We start from the raw sequence: 14,655 nt of genomic DNA, 5'->3' as shown, positions 1-14,655 counted from the left end.
TTCCAGGTAGGGCAGATGCTATAAACAGCAGGCAAATGTGCTTTCCCGCAGCCTACCTTCCAGTTCCTCCAGCTCAGACGTCACAAAGCCCATTAATCTCCAGCCTCTGGTGCTACAAAACAATTGGAACCTCAATTACTCCTACCCAAAATGTTTGGATTGTGGCTTCTGAAAGTTTTCCACTCACTCCTGTGTATGCCAGAGTCATTAGTAGTTGGAACTAAGAAAACAGATTGTGGATCCAGTGTTCTTGGAGCTTGTCCCTCTCGGTGTGGAGAGCCTGTTGTTCCAAATTCAACAGTATCGTCCTTCTCCTTACATGCAAATGATACTGGGGTGAGGGATTTAGGGGGCAGAGAGAGGAAAATGGCTTTTGTTTTTCTCTTGGGCCTTGAAATGATTCTGCTTACACTGAGGAAGGACTGGCCTCGGGAGCATGTTCTATTTGGCTTGGGGAGGAAACTTGGAAATCAGTTAAAAGCTGGAGAGACAGGAGAAAGCCAGCAATGGATGTGGACAGGAGGAAAAAATCAACTACATTTAGAGTAGTTAAGGGCAGGTGGCACACTGGAAGAGTTCCTTCTGCAAGTCTAAATTATATGGCAGCTAGCCCAACCCCTCAGTGACCTTGGCAGGAAATATGGGATAATTTTCCCACAATCACGAGCCATTCTCAGCTCACATTGCTTTCCAGAGTTATTAGTCATAATCAAACATGCTTCTTCCAGTATAGGACACATGAGCTTTCTGTCCCATCGCTTCATTCCTTCCTAGTATCATTGTGATCCACACCACATCACAGATTGCTAATCCTTCTACCAGAATTCCCCTGGGGCTCTGTGGGTTTAAATAATCCCATTTCAGGAGAGTCTCCTTGTTGAAGAGCGTTCTTATCACTCTTTTCCTTTCCAGAGTTGCCACATGCTAGAATTTGGCTGATGTCCATTTGAGTGTCTCTGTTGGGTGAGAGAAAGTGTGTCAAGTCTGCTAACTTTGTCTTTCAATACAGAGTGTGGCTGCAAGGCCCCGAGGTACACTCCTCTGATTGATTAACGTGGGAGCAAGGAGGCCCAAGACTTGTTTATTTCTTAAGCCAAATAAATGACAAAGTAATTTGAAGTAATGTCTAGCAACTGAAAATAACCCAGATTATGTCCAGATAGAGAGAAAAGGCTGTTTTAACTGGCAGTTATACTGGGGTTGTAAATGTAGAGAAATACACAAGGTTATATCTGGTTTCAGCTGTATCTACTTGTTGGTTACTATCAGCAGCCCTAGTGAGTGGGATTGGAATTTATAGTACCTGATAGATGGATGCAGTTGGAGGTTGGGTCAAAGGTGTTGCTACCATTAAAATTCCTGAAATCCAAGAACAAAAAGAATCTTAAAAAAAAAAAAAAAAAAGATTCCTCACTAACCCATGGGAGGGAATTCAGCTTCTATAAATTTATCACAGAAGTTAGGAGATAATTCAGCTCCTATATATTTATTATAGAAGTTAGAATAGGCTGGGTGTGGTGGCTCACGCTTGTAATCTCAGCGCTTTGGGAGGCTGAGGTGGGTGGGTCACCTGAGGTCAGGAGTTCGAGACCAGCCTGGCCAACATGGTGAAACCCTGTCTCTACTAAAAATACAAAAATGAGCCAGCTGTGGTGGCGCGTGCCTGTAGTCCCAGCTACTCAGGAGGCTGAGCCAGGAGAATCATTTGAACCCAGGAGGTGGAGGTTGCCGTGAGCCAAGATCACGCCACGGCACTCCGGCCTGGGCAACAGAGTGAGACTCCGTCTCCAAAAAAAAAAAAAAAAAAAAAGTTAGAATAATGTTCAACACTGCATCTTTCTATTGAAAAATAATCAAAAGTCAGAATTACCTACTACAGCAAACAATACAGGGAGTCGGGAGTTTGGCAAGTGAATGGTGCCTGGGCTGGTGCTGCCTCTTTTAAGACCAGCCCTGAATGCCAGAGACGGCCCAACCCATGCTGCCATACACTCTCCCCAGCGTGTCCAGGGCCCCTGGCCAGTCCAGGACATTCTTGGAGGAGATTCCAATATCCTTGCATTGTATGGCAATGACCTAGCACACTTCCGAGCTCGTTAGTGGCATTCCAGGAAACACTGAGGAGAATTTTAAGGGAAAAGAAAGATCAGGTGAGGTCAAGTCTGATGCAACTGGGCTCCCCTGAAACTGGAACCATGGGTCTGCAGAAGGATTCCAACACATCAGATGATTAAGGAGCCCACAACAGCTTCATGCTGTTTTATGAGGCAGCAGTCAGCTTCCAAGAGAATAAATGAAAAGGCTGAGGGAAGCCAAATGAGAGCCAGTTTATTCTCAATGATAAGAAGCAAAGTCCCAAACACTTGTTAAAACAAAGTGTGTTGTGACGGCTAAGAGGGGATGTGGGGGCTGAAACTATGAAAAGTGCAAAGGATGCCACCTGCCCCAAACATGCAAGGGTCTTACGTGTGTAAGGAGAAAAGATCTGGATATTTCTCAGGCTCAGGACACGTTTCTTTTTAGATGGTGGAAGGCATTGTGGAAGAAAAACATTGATACTTTATCCCAAATAAAGCAAGGAATAAACCTCCAACCAAAATGCACCAGTTTTTACTAGTATAGAGAAGGCATCTGCCAGCGCTCTTCCCACACCGGATTTTCAGATGTAGCACTTTCAGGATCCACTGGAGGCTCTTTTATTTCAAATAGAGGGTCCCCATCCTGATCTATTTCTTCAACAATTTTATGCGAAGAAGGAAGCAGAGGCTGTAGCTCTGCCCGTGTTGCATGCTCTGGGAGGAATGTCATTTAGTAATCACTACGGGAGCATGTTTCACAAAAAGAGAAACGTGTCATCTCCCCAGTGTTCTCTCTGAATGCAGAGCATGTCCCTGCAGACAGCCACACACAGGCCCTAATGATGACACTGGTATAAGTGAAATTTTCATACATCCTAACTGGACACCTGGGGTGGTGGGTAGTAGAAGACATTAAGCAGAGCAAGGTAAAGACATTTTTGTCACTGAGTAGTTGGGCATAAAAGTAGAAAGGTTCTAATATGATGAGGAAGAAGCAAAGCTTCATTACAAACTACAAGAAAATTAAAAAAAAAAATGCCCTTTGGGGAAAGGGAGTGGAGTAATGAGGAAGGAAGGGAGGAAAGAAGGTTCATTAACTGAAGGCACATTATCAGACGGGTCTAAGAAAGAGCACTTGGTTGGGAAAGGAGGGGTTGTGTTAAATTAACACTCTAACTGCCAGGATTTATAATAGTTTTAACCAACCAGTGGTATTCTGTCATTTCCCCTTCCCCCAAGAAAAGCCAAAAAAAGACTGACTTACTTCACTTACTCTTCTTTGGGTATATCATGCTGGAGGTGCACCATTTCTCTGGGTTCTATTGAGCTGTTTCCTGATGTGCAAAAGGAGGTTCCCTGATATAAAAGGCAGCTTAGGTACTCCAGGGAGTGCCCTCCCTAAAGGGCATCAATCTCAGGGTCTCCATCCCATGGGCCCCTCTAGTTACCTATGACCTGGAGACTTGCTTTGGGCAACCCACACATTCCTGAACACCACTCTCCATTCTGCAGCAATATTCAGTAATAACAGATAGCACCAGGCATCAAGTTAGGTTCTGGGAAGATTCAGACATGGTCCCTGCCCCCCAGAGTAAAGGGGGGCAAGGACTCCCTGGCTCATTCTAGGATAGGGAAAGAAACATATTAACAGTCATTATAGCATAGCATTATGGGGACCATGAAAGGAACCTTGCTTAGTTATTGCATTTAGCAACTACCTCTCTGGGGTTGAAACAAATCACTACCAGTGGTTGACCAGGCTCCTGTGCTGAACCACGAGGATTTGTAATCTTCACCTAAGACACATTAGAAAGACTGGGAATATTTTGCCTGGTAGGGAAGTCGGATAAATGACTTAGTGATTATTTTAAAGTTATGAGCATTATTATAATCCACAGTAGTAACCACCATTTTCTATTTCTCCCTTTTTGCTGAAAACAGATGAAAGAAAAATGACTGTAAATGGAAAAAGAAAAAGAGCTTAGGTTCCACACAGGGAAGTCTTCTTGGTCATAATGTTATTAAACAATGGAAGAAACTACACGGGACTTGGTCCCATCTCTCCTAAGGGAGGACGCTGTGGAAAGGAAACTGGACATCTACCTTCACTGAATGCCTTCTAGGGACTTACTCTATCTTTGAAGGATGTGGGGCCTCAGGAACAGAGTTAAGAGTTGAAAGGAAGAGACTCCAGAAATAAGTCCCTTACTTTGTCTCTTTTAGGGTTAGTTCACTGGAGATTCCATGCCTCACATGCACACATAGGAAAAGGCATTTCCTTCCTGAAAAAGACTTAAACTCACCCTATTGCCTCGGCAAACAAACCAGTGTCTTCTCTTCATTACAGGCAAATCACTTGGAAGAGGGGCTTTTGGAAAAGTGGTTCAAGCATCAGCATTTGGCATTAAGAAATCACCTACGTGCCGGACTGTGGCTGTGAAAATGCTGAAAGGTATGTATGCTGTAGTTTGGCTTTCAACTGACCCATCACCATTTTGCATTTCCTAAATGTTGGTACAAGTTAGATATAGCCTGGGAACAGACACAAGCTTTTCTGCTCTGGACACATAATTTTCTTCTACTGCTAGAGGCCTCTTTGCTCACGAGTTTTAGATTAGGCCAGCACGAGCTCAGAAGAAACCTTGTAAATGGAACAATCCAGCACTGTCCATAGGAAAATGATCTCTGTCACCTCAAAGGTCTTTCTCATCTCACATCACAGACTGTAGACAACAAGGGACTTAAGCCCATTGTAACTGCAGGTTCAGATTTTGGCATGATCTACTGTGATGTTGTAATGGAAACTTAGCAGCACATTCTAAATCCCAATGGCTTTGCTTGGGCTTGACCTGACTATAAAGTAAAACTATAAAGCTAGAACAATTGAGTTGATCAGAACTCTAAACTATTTTGTACTAACTACCTCAGCCATAAAACATTTCCTCTTTAGCAGTTTAAAAACCTGAATTATCTTTCTAGTGTTGAAAGATACTACTACTCTGTGAAGCACTGGGAGGTAGAACCAAATCACACAGTGACTTATGCCCAACACCAAAGACAGATTGAAAATGAAAATCAGTGAAAACTGTGTAAACCACATGTCTCAAAGACTCACAGGTCCTTTACAGTGTAGAAAATACTTCATTTCTTCATCTGTAATGGAATTTTATGATGCTTCAACTCAACAGAACTGAAAACTCAAAAAGCAGCTTTTAACTTTCCAAAGTCTCCAGGATACTGCTGGGAAATTTTGAAGCCCAGCAAGCTGTGAGTCCATCTACACGGGTACCTAGTACAGGCTCCAGGAGAAAGGGTTGTTTGCTTAGGGAGATGTCAAAGTTCTTAATCTTCTAGCAATAACTCCATTATTTCAAAAGCCCCATGTAAATATATTTTCAACTTCAAAAGGCTGTACTCCTCAAGAAAAAACTAATAAAACTCTGCAAAGAACCTGCCAGTTCTGCTCTGAAAGTAGTCTGGGAAGGAGTTTGGTATCCACAAGTCAGAACTTTTGTTTGGGGTAGACTTCCCAGACGAAGGCAGGTATTTCTGTCAAAATAGAGGCATGCTAGCACCCTCCCCGCAAGAACCCCAGATTCTGAAGAGAAGAGGCATCAACATGTCTTCCATGTAAGAAAGCACCAGACTAGGTACTTTCACTTATTAGGCTGAACCACACAAAACAGCCATTTTTCTTATTTCCTCTCAACAGCTTTGTGAGGTAGACATTATTATCCTCAGTTTGCAGATGAGGAAACATGGCCAAGAAAGGTTAAATAGCCTCTGCAAGGCCACACAGCTGCTCAGTGTAAGTAAGGGTTTGTGTGCGAAAGTCTTCCAGCTTTGAATGCAATGCTCTTTCCTCCATACCAGTGTGCCACAAAAGAGGGGCTGCAGAGACCTGGCCTCCTGGAATTGGCGCACTGCTCCAAAACCCTGAAGATGATCCTGGCCTAGTTTATGGAGGCAATCCAGTATCCAACCTAGAGATAGGTGGAAACTAAATCTGGAAGCAACTGTTTCCTCAGCTAGTCCCGTTTCTCTGCTTGCTGCCACACATTGTCCTCTAGGAGAGGCAGCTCTGATATCCACACTAGTCTGTTGTGGGTCCAAGATAACACCTGTGGCCCTGCCTATAAATACAGCAAGCTGAACCAGCACCTGGTTTTTTTCCTCCAAAGAGGAAAGGGTTATAGGGAGATGAATGAGTTTGAAAGAAGATTCTGACTCGAGATTTTTTTTTTTTCTAAGAGACAGGGTTTTACTCTGTCGCCCAGGCTGGAGTGCAGTAGCATGATCATAGTTCACTGCAGCCTCTGCCTCTCAGGCTCAAGCAGTCCTCCCACCTCAGCCTCTCAAATAGCTGGGACTAGAGGCTCACACCATCACACCTAGCTAATTCAAAAAAATTTTTTTTTGTAGAGACAGTATCGCCATCTTGCCCAGGCTGGTCTCAAACTCCTGGGCTCAAGCAATCCTCCTGTCTCAGCCTCCCAAAGTGCTGGGATTACAGGCGTGAGCCACTGCACCCAGCTGAGATTTTTTTAAAAGGCTCAGAGAATCTCTTCTATGTAATACAGATTGCATGTGTAGTGTCTTCATAAATGCCTATATTTTTTTTTTAGCCATCAGCATTGATTGTAAAAGACTGCCAAATCACCCACTCTATAAAATTCCTTTAAAAAATTTCATTCAGCTTTCTTGCTTAAATTAATTGGCCATCTGATTCTGGGAGATAGATAAAAGGCATGGCCCGGCGTGATGGCTCATGCCTGTAATCCAGCACTTTGGGAGGCCGAGGCCGGCAGATCATGAGGTCAGGCGTTCGAGACCGGCCTGGCCAATATGGCAAAATCCCATCTCTAATAAAAAATACAAAAATTAGCCGGGCATGGTGGCGGGCACCTGTAGTCCCAGCTACTTGAGAGGCTGAGGCAGGAGAATCGCTTGAACCCAGGAGTTGGAGGTTGCAGTAAGCCAAGATCACGCCACTGCACTCCAGCCTGGGTGACAGAGCGAGACTCCGTCTCAAAAAAAAAAGCATAAAGTGAAACAAAGGCCATAAGTCAAAAGCTCTTTCAAAGTGTCCTTGAGCAAAAATATTAATCTTTTTGGGCCTTACACCCATGCCTGAAATGAGAAGAGTAATTGTGTTTATTTATTCCAAAATATTTGTTGAGCATCTACTGTGAGCCAGCCCTAACCCCATGCACAGGATTTGGAGTTTATCTGGTTATTATTAAAAATGATTTGTGCTTATGAAGTACCATGTTGGTATCTACCACAATGTTAAATGCACATACCTCTAACCCACTTCCAGGACACTGTCCTACAGAAACACTTGCATGTGTGCACAGAGATTACACACAGACTATCACAGTATTATTTGTAATAGCAAAAAGACTATAGACACTCTAAATGTCAGGGACACCATTAATCAATTAAAAAGAATGGGCTCACACTGGCCACCATTAACGTGGTTAACCTGCTGGGTGTGGTGGCTCACGCCTGTAATCCCAGCAGTTTGGGAGGCCAAGGCAGGTGGATCATCTCAAGTCAGGAGCATGGTGAAACCTTGTCTCTACTAAAAATACAAAAATTAGCCAAGCATTGTGGCACACACCTGTAATCCCAGCTACTCGGGAGGCTGAGGCATGAGAATCGCTTGAACCCAGGAGGTGGAGGTTGCAGGGAGCCGAGATTGCACCAATGCATGCCAGCCTGGGCGACAGAGGGAGACTCTGTCTCAAAAAAAATAAAAATAAAAAATAAAAAGAAATAAAAAGTAGAGAAAAAGTCTCTGATTTATTAAAAGGGGGGAAATAGATTTTTTAAATAGACTATATATAGTCATATATATCATATGATATATGATATATATATATATATATAGGACCTCTGATTGAATATTTATAAATGCATAGAAAAAGGTCTGAACACCAAACTATTAACCACGGCTGCTTCTAAGAAGGCAAGTGGGTTGGAGTGGCTTTTGCTTTTTATCTGGAACATTTTACTCCATATCTTTTTATTCCAACTCATATTGTTGAAATATTTTACAGCAAGATTATTTGATTTTTATATTTCTAAAAATAATTTAAAATTTTTAAATGCCTTGCAAATTAACTAATAAGAACAAACAGAACAAACTCGATTTAGGCTTTAGACTCTGCTAATTCTTGGACTGATAATGCTTATCTCTGAGACTGAAGTTGAAGTCAGATACTATGGATCCTCACAACCCAAGATAACCCTGTGAACTCCAGAGAGGACAGGGTTACAGGGAGAAAATAACACATTGCAAAGATGTTTACAAAAGTAGCCATTCTGCCCTGGCAGGCCCCTTGTGCTCCTTCTCTGTGACTCCCCAAAGGGAGAAGGTGAGAAGAGGGGACGTGGAGGTGTACTCCCTGCCTGGTGGGTTCTTGCTGCACCTGGTTCTGACAGAAGGGAAGCCTTTGGAAGGCACTTTCGCGAGGTGCCCAGCTCTGAGTCAGCGCATTGCTGAAGAGAACTAGGTCCACCAAGAGGAAATGTCCAGTGACTAACCCCACTACTGTGCTGGGCCTTACTGTAATCAAAAGGATGTTGGCTCAGGAGGGTGGGAGTAATGAAAACAGTCTGGAGACTTGGCCTTTCTGCAGAATGTGGGGAAGTTAGTGAAGCAACCGGCTGAGCATTGACAAACAAGGAGGGCAAGAATGCCGCCTCCGGCGGAAGGAGCCCCATTGTCCTGTCGCCCTGACTCTTCCTTGCTTCTCACACAGAGGGGGCCACGGCCAGCGAGTACAAAGCTCTGATGACTGAGCTCAAAATCTTGACCCACATTGGCCACCATCTGAACGTGGTTAACCTGCTGGGAGCCTGCACCAAGCAAGGAGGTAATGGAGAAGGGGAGGGCCGGCTCCGTCTCCCCCTGCACAGGCTGGGAGAACAGTTCTCTGCCTTACAGCTCCTTCTCCCCCGCACTGTGCTTCCTCGCCTCCAGGAAAACGGCCTCCCTAATAGCTCTAGAAGAAACAGCTTGTGCATCTACAGAAGGGTGCTCCCATAAATCCCTTCCCTGTGCAGTTAATTTAAAGATTCTGAAGAGGACTCCCTTTTTGATCTCCTTCTACAGGCTCTAGGCCAAGCAGAGGGCACTTTTCTCTCAGGATGGGTTTGAAGGAGTGTGGCCAGAGCCAAGGTAAAAGGTAGAAGGTTGAATATTCCTTGAGGCTTCACCTAAAGGAATGAATGAATCACTACTGGTAGGGTCCCAGGAGGAGGTGATGTGGGGGCCCTTCCCTCCAGATCCACTATGCAGATAGACCTTACCCAAGGGGGTAGGGACAGAGCTGTGCTTTATGATTAAGAGCTCCAGCATGTTGTCGCAGACCTTTCTTTCCGTATGGCAGGCTTAGGGCAGAGTAGATGTGTGATCATTGTTTGAGCCAGCAAGGTGCAAAGAGCTGTGCAAGCCGATGTTTTCTCCAGCTCTCAACAGAGGTAGCAGAGATGAAGGGTAGCTGGGGAAGACAATCTGCTAGGGGCGGAGGTGGTTAGAGAGGAGCTAAAGGCTGGGGAGGCCAGAAACAGTCGGAGGGACCTCGACACGGCCCGGCCTGCTTCTCCATCATCCCCGGATAACGTTTTATGAAGTTATCTGTCGTGGCAACCTCATTCTGTTTGCCTCAACTTTGCATCTGTAAAACTGATCAGGGATAATGAGACAGCTTACCCTCATGTGCGGCCGTCAGCTCCGTGCAGCTGGGCGCCAGCATGGAAGCCCCTCTGAGGACGGTGGCTGGACCCCATGCGGGAGCCGAGCTCTGCGGCTTCTGCCGCCGTAGAGGGGACATAAAAAACTCTGGAAGCAACTTCCCGTTCTGGAACCTAGGGGGAAGATGAGATGCTGTTAGGATTTCTAGCGTGTTCCTCGTACTAAGAGAAAACCACTCCACCAGGACCAGCCCAACTTCTGCAAGGCACAAAAAAGAACTAGTGGCTTCTGGGCTCCCGGCATGCCCTGGGCAGCGGCTGGTGAAGCAGCTCCGGGGTCACTCCCCTTTGACCCGGAAGTGGTCCTTGCTTTGTGGGTTGCATGCCCAGCCCAGGCATGCAGTGGAAACGCAGGGCAGGAGAGAGGAGGCCTTTAGAGTACCACATGGACCCCACAGTGCAGCTGGATTTCCTTCCCAACCCTCTTGCTTCCTTCAGACCGGGGTCGGGTTGGCAAACCAAGGTCAGCCTGTGAGCTTAAAATGGTTTGACCTTTTTAAATAGTTAGGGGAAAAAATTAAAAATAAAAATAATATTTCATGATATGAAATTGTATGAAATTCCAATCTCTGTGTTCATAGTTTTCTTGGAGCACAGTCATACTTGTTTGGTTGTTCCCAGGCTACAAAGGCAGAATTGAGTAGTAGCTCCTTGATCTGCAAAGCCTAAAATGCTTACTAACTGGACCTTTACAAGAAGAGTTTGCCGATCCCTACTGTAGATCCTCTGGCAAGCCCCAAGGCAAATTGCGCAGACACTGCTGGGGAGAGACGGCCAGGTAGCCGTCTCTGTCCTGGTAGGGAGGGAGGAGCTGCTTAATAGTTCCAGGACTGGTGTGGAAGTAACCAGAAGCCGCTCTACTCGCAAGGGTCTGGTTAAGAAGCAGGGAGGCTGGCTTTTGCCTCTCCCCTCCTCAAACGTATTTCTGTCCTTCTTCCAATCTTTTCTCTCTAACGCTTCTGCACTGCCCCCCACCTCCTTTTTTTTTTTTTTTTTTGTATTTCAATTGTATTCTTTAAACCCCTTCTTAGGTTAAACTGAAAAAGTCACCGTATTCATGGGCCTCTCATCCCTAAATCGCATCCCTTCGCCCCACTAATACAAAGGCTGGTTGGTTTGAGGTTTCTCAGGCAGGCTGAAGGCTGGCAAATGGCTGACTGGCTTGGTGTGGCTGAGCATGAGCATGTGCTGTTTTGGCTGCAGGGCCTCTGATGGTGATTGTTGAATACTGCAAATATGGAAATCTCTCCAACTACCTCAAGAGCAAACGTGACTTATTTTTTCTCAACAAGGTAAGGATTTCAAAAGTTGGAGGTTTTTAAAGATAGCAATGAGTTTTCATTTAGTCTGTAACAACATAAAGCAAGAGAAACCTGTATTGTGTTGTTAATGATTAAACTTAAAACTCAGTCTCTGCTTCTTCTCCTTTTTTCATGTTTTTTCCCCTGATAATCTGTTACACTCTAGTGTGGATAGCACAGAGAATCATTTGATCCCTGTGTGCGTATGCAGCCATAATTGGAGAGTAAATCTACTAGCCACTTATCTAAATATCTAACAATAACTTTCTCTCTTTCTCCCCCTATATATGTGTGCATGTGTACATACACGCAAACATACATACACAAGTCACTTACTTCTTTAAGGAAGATAATAGTTAATATAATTGTCTCCATTTATTAGGTTAGATTTTGACTAAGGCTAAATCAACTGAGTGACTTGACAATCAGCAGTAGACCAATGATGTGGCCAGGGCCAAAAATCATTATCTTTCTTTTCCACTGCCCTTTCCCCCACTTCCTGACACCCTCACTACCCATGTCATCCCTACATATACTCTGAACCAGCCTTATTAAATAAAAGCTGTGTAGTAAAAGGAACATGTGGACCCAAGACCTAAGGGCAAACAAGGTTTAAAAGAGATTATTGGGCCAGGCACGGTGGCTTACGCCTGTAATCCCAGAACTTTGGGGGCTGAGGCAGGTGGATCTTGTGAGGTCAGGAGTTCGAAACCAGCCTGGCCAGCATGGTGAAAACCCGTCTCTACTAAAAATACAAAAATTAGCCAGGCGTGGTGGCCCGCGCCTGTAATCCCAGCTACTAGGGAGGCTGAAGCAGGAGAATCGCTTGAGCCTGGGAGGCTGAGGTTGCAGTGAGCCGAGATCAAGCCACTACACTCCAGCCTGGGCAACAGAGTGAGACTCCGTCTCAAAAAAAAAAAAAAGAGAGAGAGATTATTGAATGGAGGAGAAATAATTTACTAAAACTTTGCCAGTGTGACATATGGCACCAACACTGTGTCCTTCTCTGAGCTGAAGAAGTCCAGGGGACAGTGATTCAACATTATTAACCAGTAATCAGCAACACTGGTCCACGTAGTGTGGTGGTTAAACATTGAGACTCTGGAATCAGACTTCCTGGATTCAAATCCTGTCTCTACTTCTCATGAAATCTGGGAATGCAAATTACTCAACCTGTCTGTTTCAGTTCCCTCGTTTATTAAATGAAGCTTATAATAGAATCCAGCTGATGGGATTGTTGAGAGAATAAAAATCTCTCAGTCGAACATTCAGTAAATGTTAATCATCACTGTCACCACCACTGTCATCATCATCATCAACATCATTGACCTACTAAGATAGAAAAATTGGGTGAGTCCAATTTCGTACCACTGATCTACATGGTGGATAAAATGTCTGAAATCCAAGAATGATGCCCATCTTTATAATGTGGGCAAGAATCTTCACACACAAATAAGAACCACTGGACAGCTGGCCAATTTTCTCATCCCTCAAACTTTGATCTAATTAAAGACAGAGATGTTCTACCGGACCGGCAATATATGCAAGAACATCATTTTCCCCAGGTTTAAGTCAGGTCCTGTAATAATAAGAACCTTTTTTTTTTTTTTTTTTTGAGACAGAGTTTCTCTCTCTGTCAGTCAGGCTGGAGTGCAGTAGTGTGATCTCAGCTCACTGCAACCTCCGTTTCCTGGGTTCAAGTGATCCTCCTGCCTCTACCCTCCCAAGTAGCTGGGATTACAGGAGCCCGCCACAACGCCCAGCTAATTTTTGAATATTTTGGTAGAGACGGAGTTTCACCATGTTGGCCAGGCTGGTCAAACTCCTGACCTCAGGTGATCTGCCTGCCTCGGCCTCACAAAGTGCTGGGATTACAGGTGTGAGCCACCGTGCCCAGCCTAATAATTAGAATCTTGAAACTGAAAGGGATCTTTGTGATCAGTTGGTTCACACTCGCAGGCTGCAGATGCGTTCAGAGAAGTCAAGTGATTCGCTTAAGGACACACACCTACCATGAGGTGAAGTCAGAAGGTGAAAGAACTCAGCTCTCTTGACTCCTCCTCCACTGCCTTTTCTGTGCACCACACTAAATGAGGTGAAAAAAGCGTAAGAAAAAGTGGAAAGTGGTGCCTTGGGCTGAGGGCAGTACAAATTCCCCTTAGTACTGAAATTTTGGACTGGCTTCAGGAAGAGCTAAGCCAGCAGATTACCCTAGGGACCTGGGCAGGATGGAACGTTTGGGTTTGTGCGTCCTTTGTTTTGAAGAGTTTGCTTCCTTCTCTGGCTATATTTAATGATTTGCCTCCCTGTGCAACTTGGTGGAGCTTAGTGTTTTTGTGGAAAATCCATGGCTGTCTTTCATATTTGGAAGATAAAGGTAAAGGAAAGGCAAAACCAAAAGGCTAAATTGAAAATGGAATACTTCATTTTCCAAATAAATTAACTGGGATCCTTAAATATGGTTTGTAATAAATTCACTATATTCTGCCAGAGTCCCAAGAGTTCAGTAAATTACCTTTATTTAACAAAAGTGGTACTGATAAGCAAAGCTGAATGTACAGTTGATTGGGAGTCAGGAAGGGAGTGAGGGAGCCTGAGTGTTGGTCCTTGGAGACGTGCCTAGGCTGTGACTTTTGGGTGCCGTGGGGAAGAAGGCTGTCCAGGGAGAGTTTTCACATGCAGAGCCCTGAGTGAGCCTGTGGAGCATTTTTCTCCCCATGCTATTGCCAGCGCTTTCTCTGATGCCTTCTGTCCCACAAAGGATCTTGTGAAAAATAAAATTCCAGTCCCCAACTGAACAGAATCCAATATAACTGCATTGTGGAAACACAATAACAGATAGTGAAAGTCTTTACCTGCCCTCAGGTGGGTTACCTGCAATGGCAGTGGGTATTCACTCTGAGGCCTGCCTCCCTCTGCAACCCTGGAAGGTCTCTTTTCAGGGGCTGGGAACCTTGGTGCCCTTTTGGCTTTTAGACTAGGTTAGGGCTGTCCCTCCTGAAGCTTTCTCCCAGTGCTCTGCTTGCTCCCACTGTGCCCTCTAGTGGAGGAATCACTCTTGCTTTGTGACATTTCTAGAAAAGCCCAGGAAGGATGGGGTACGCGGGTTAATCCTAGAACTGCCACACCATGCAAATGGATCAAGGGACGCCACTGAACTCCAGTCCCTCTCTGCTTCTGCCTCAGTATTGCTGTCTAGCAGAATCTAGGCTACAAACATGGTCTGGTTATAAAGCCACTGAAAGTGCTAGGTTTTAGAGTGTCATAGTTACTAGATGAATTACAAAAGGCAATAAAAATATTTTCTGGTTTCCCATGAACACCCAGAACTGACAACTCCTTTCCTATGAATCATAAAATAATAGTATAATAGAGCTTTTCAGAAGAGGATAATTAAACTCAGAAAAGTAAGGTGACTTGCCCAAGATCGCATGATTAATGGAAGAGCCAAATGAACCAGGGCTTGGATGTGCAGTCCAGGGTGAAAGGCCATTGCTACCCTTGTTAGGATCAAA

The 14,655-nt window shown here is 44.7% G+C and overlaps 1 protein-coding gene across 11 annotated transcripts in view; it reads left to right on the top strand.

Annotated features, from left to right (window-relative positions):
* FLT1 (fms related receptor tyrosine kinase 1) overlaps positions 1-14,655 on the top strand; it is a 195,012-nt gene that overhangs the window by 156,817 nt on the left and 23,540 nt on the right. For 7 of the 11 annotated variants that reach the window (XR_010150625.1, XR_010150626.1, XM_009426790.5 and 4 more), the window contains 3 exons: positions 4,426-4,530; positions 8,846-8,959; positions 11,043-11,131. Coding sequence is in view for 9 of the 11 variants with exons in the window: in XM_009426790.5 (XP_009425065.1) it covers positions 4,426-4,530; positions 8,846-8,959; positions 11,043-11,131 (308 nt within the window). In the remaining 2 variants the exon portion in view is untranslated. Of the gene's footprint in view, positions 1-4,425; positions 4,531-8,845; positions 8,960-10,870; positions 10,957-11,042; positions 11,132-14,655 lie in introns of those variants that run through there. The other 4 variants (XM_009426795.5, XM_009426791.4, XM_009426797.5 and 1 more) reach the window with 4 other exon arrangements.

Source organism: Pan troglodytes, chromosome 14, assembly GCF_028858775.2.
Source record: "Pan troglodytes isolate AG18354 chromosome 14, NHGRI_mPanTro3-v2.0_pri, whole genome shotgun sequence".
In the NCBI taxonomy this organism is placed as follows: domain Eukaryota; kingdom Metazoa; phylum Chordata; class Mammalia; order Primates; family Hominidae; genus Pan; species Pan troglodytes.
The sequence above is the reverse complement of the archived record's forward strand: the minus strand, read 5'-3'. Positions and strand labels throughout refer to the sequence as shown.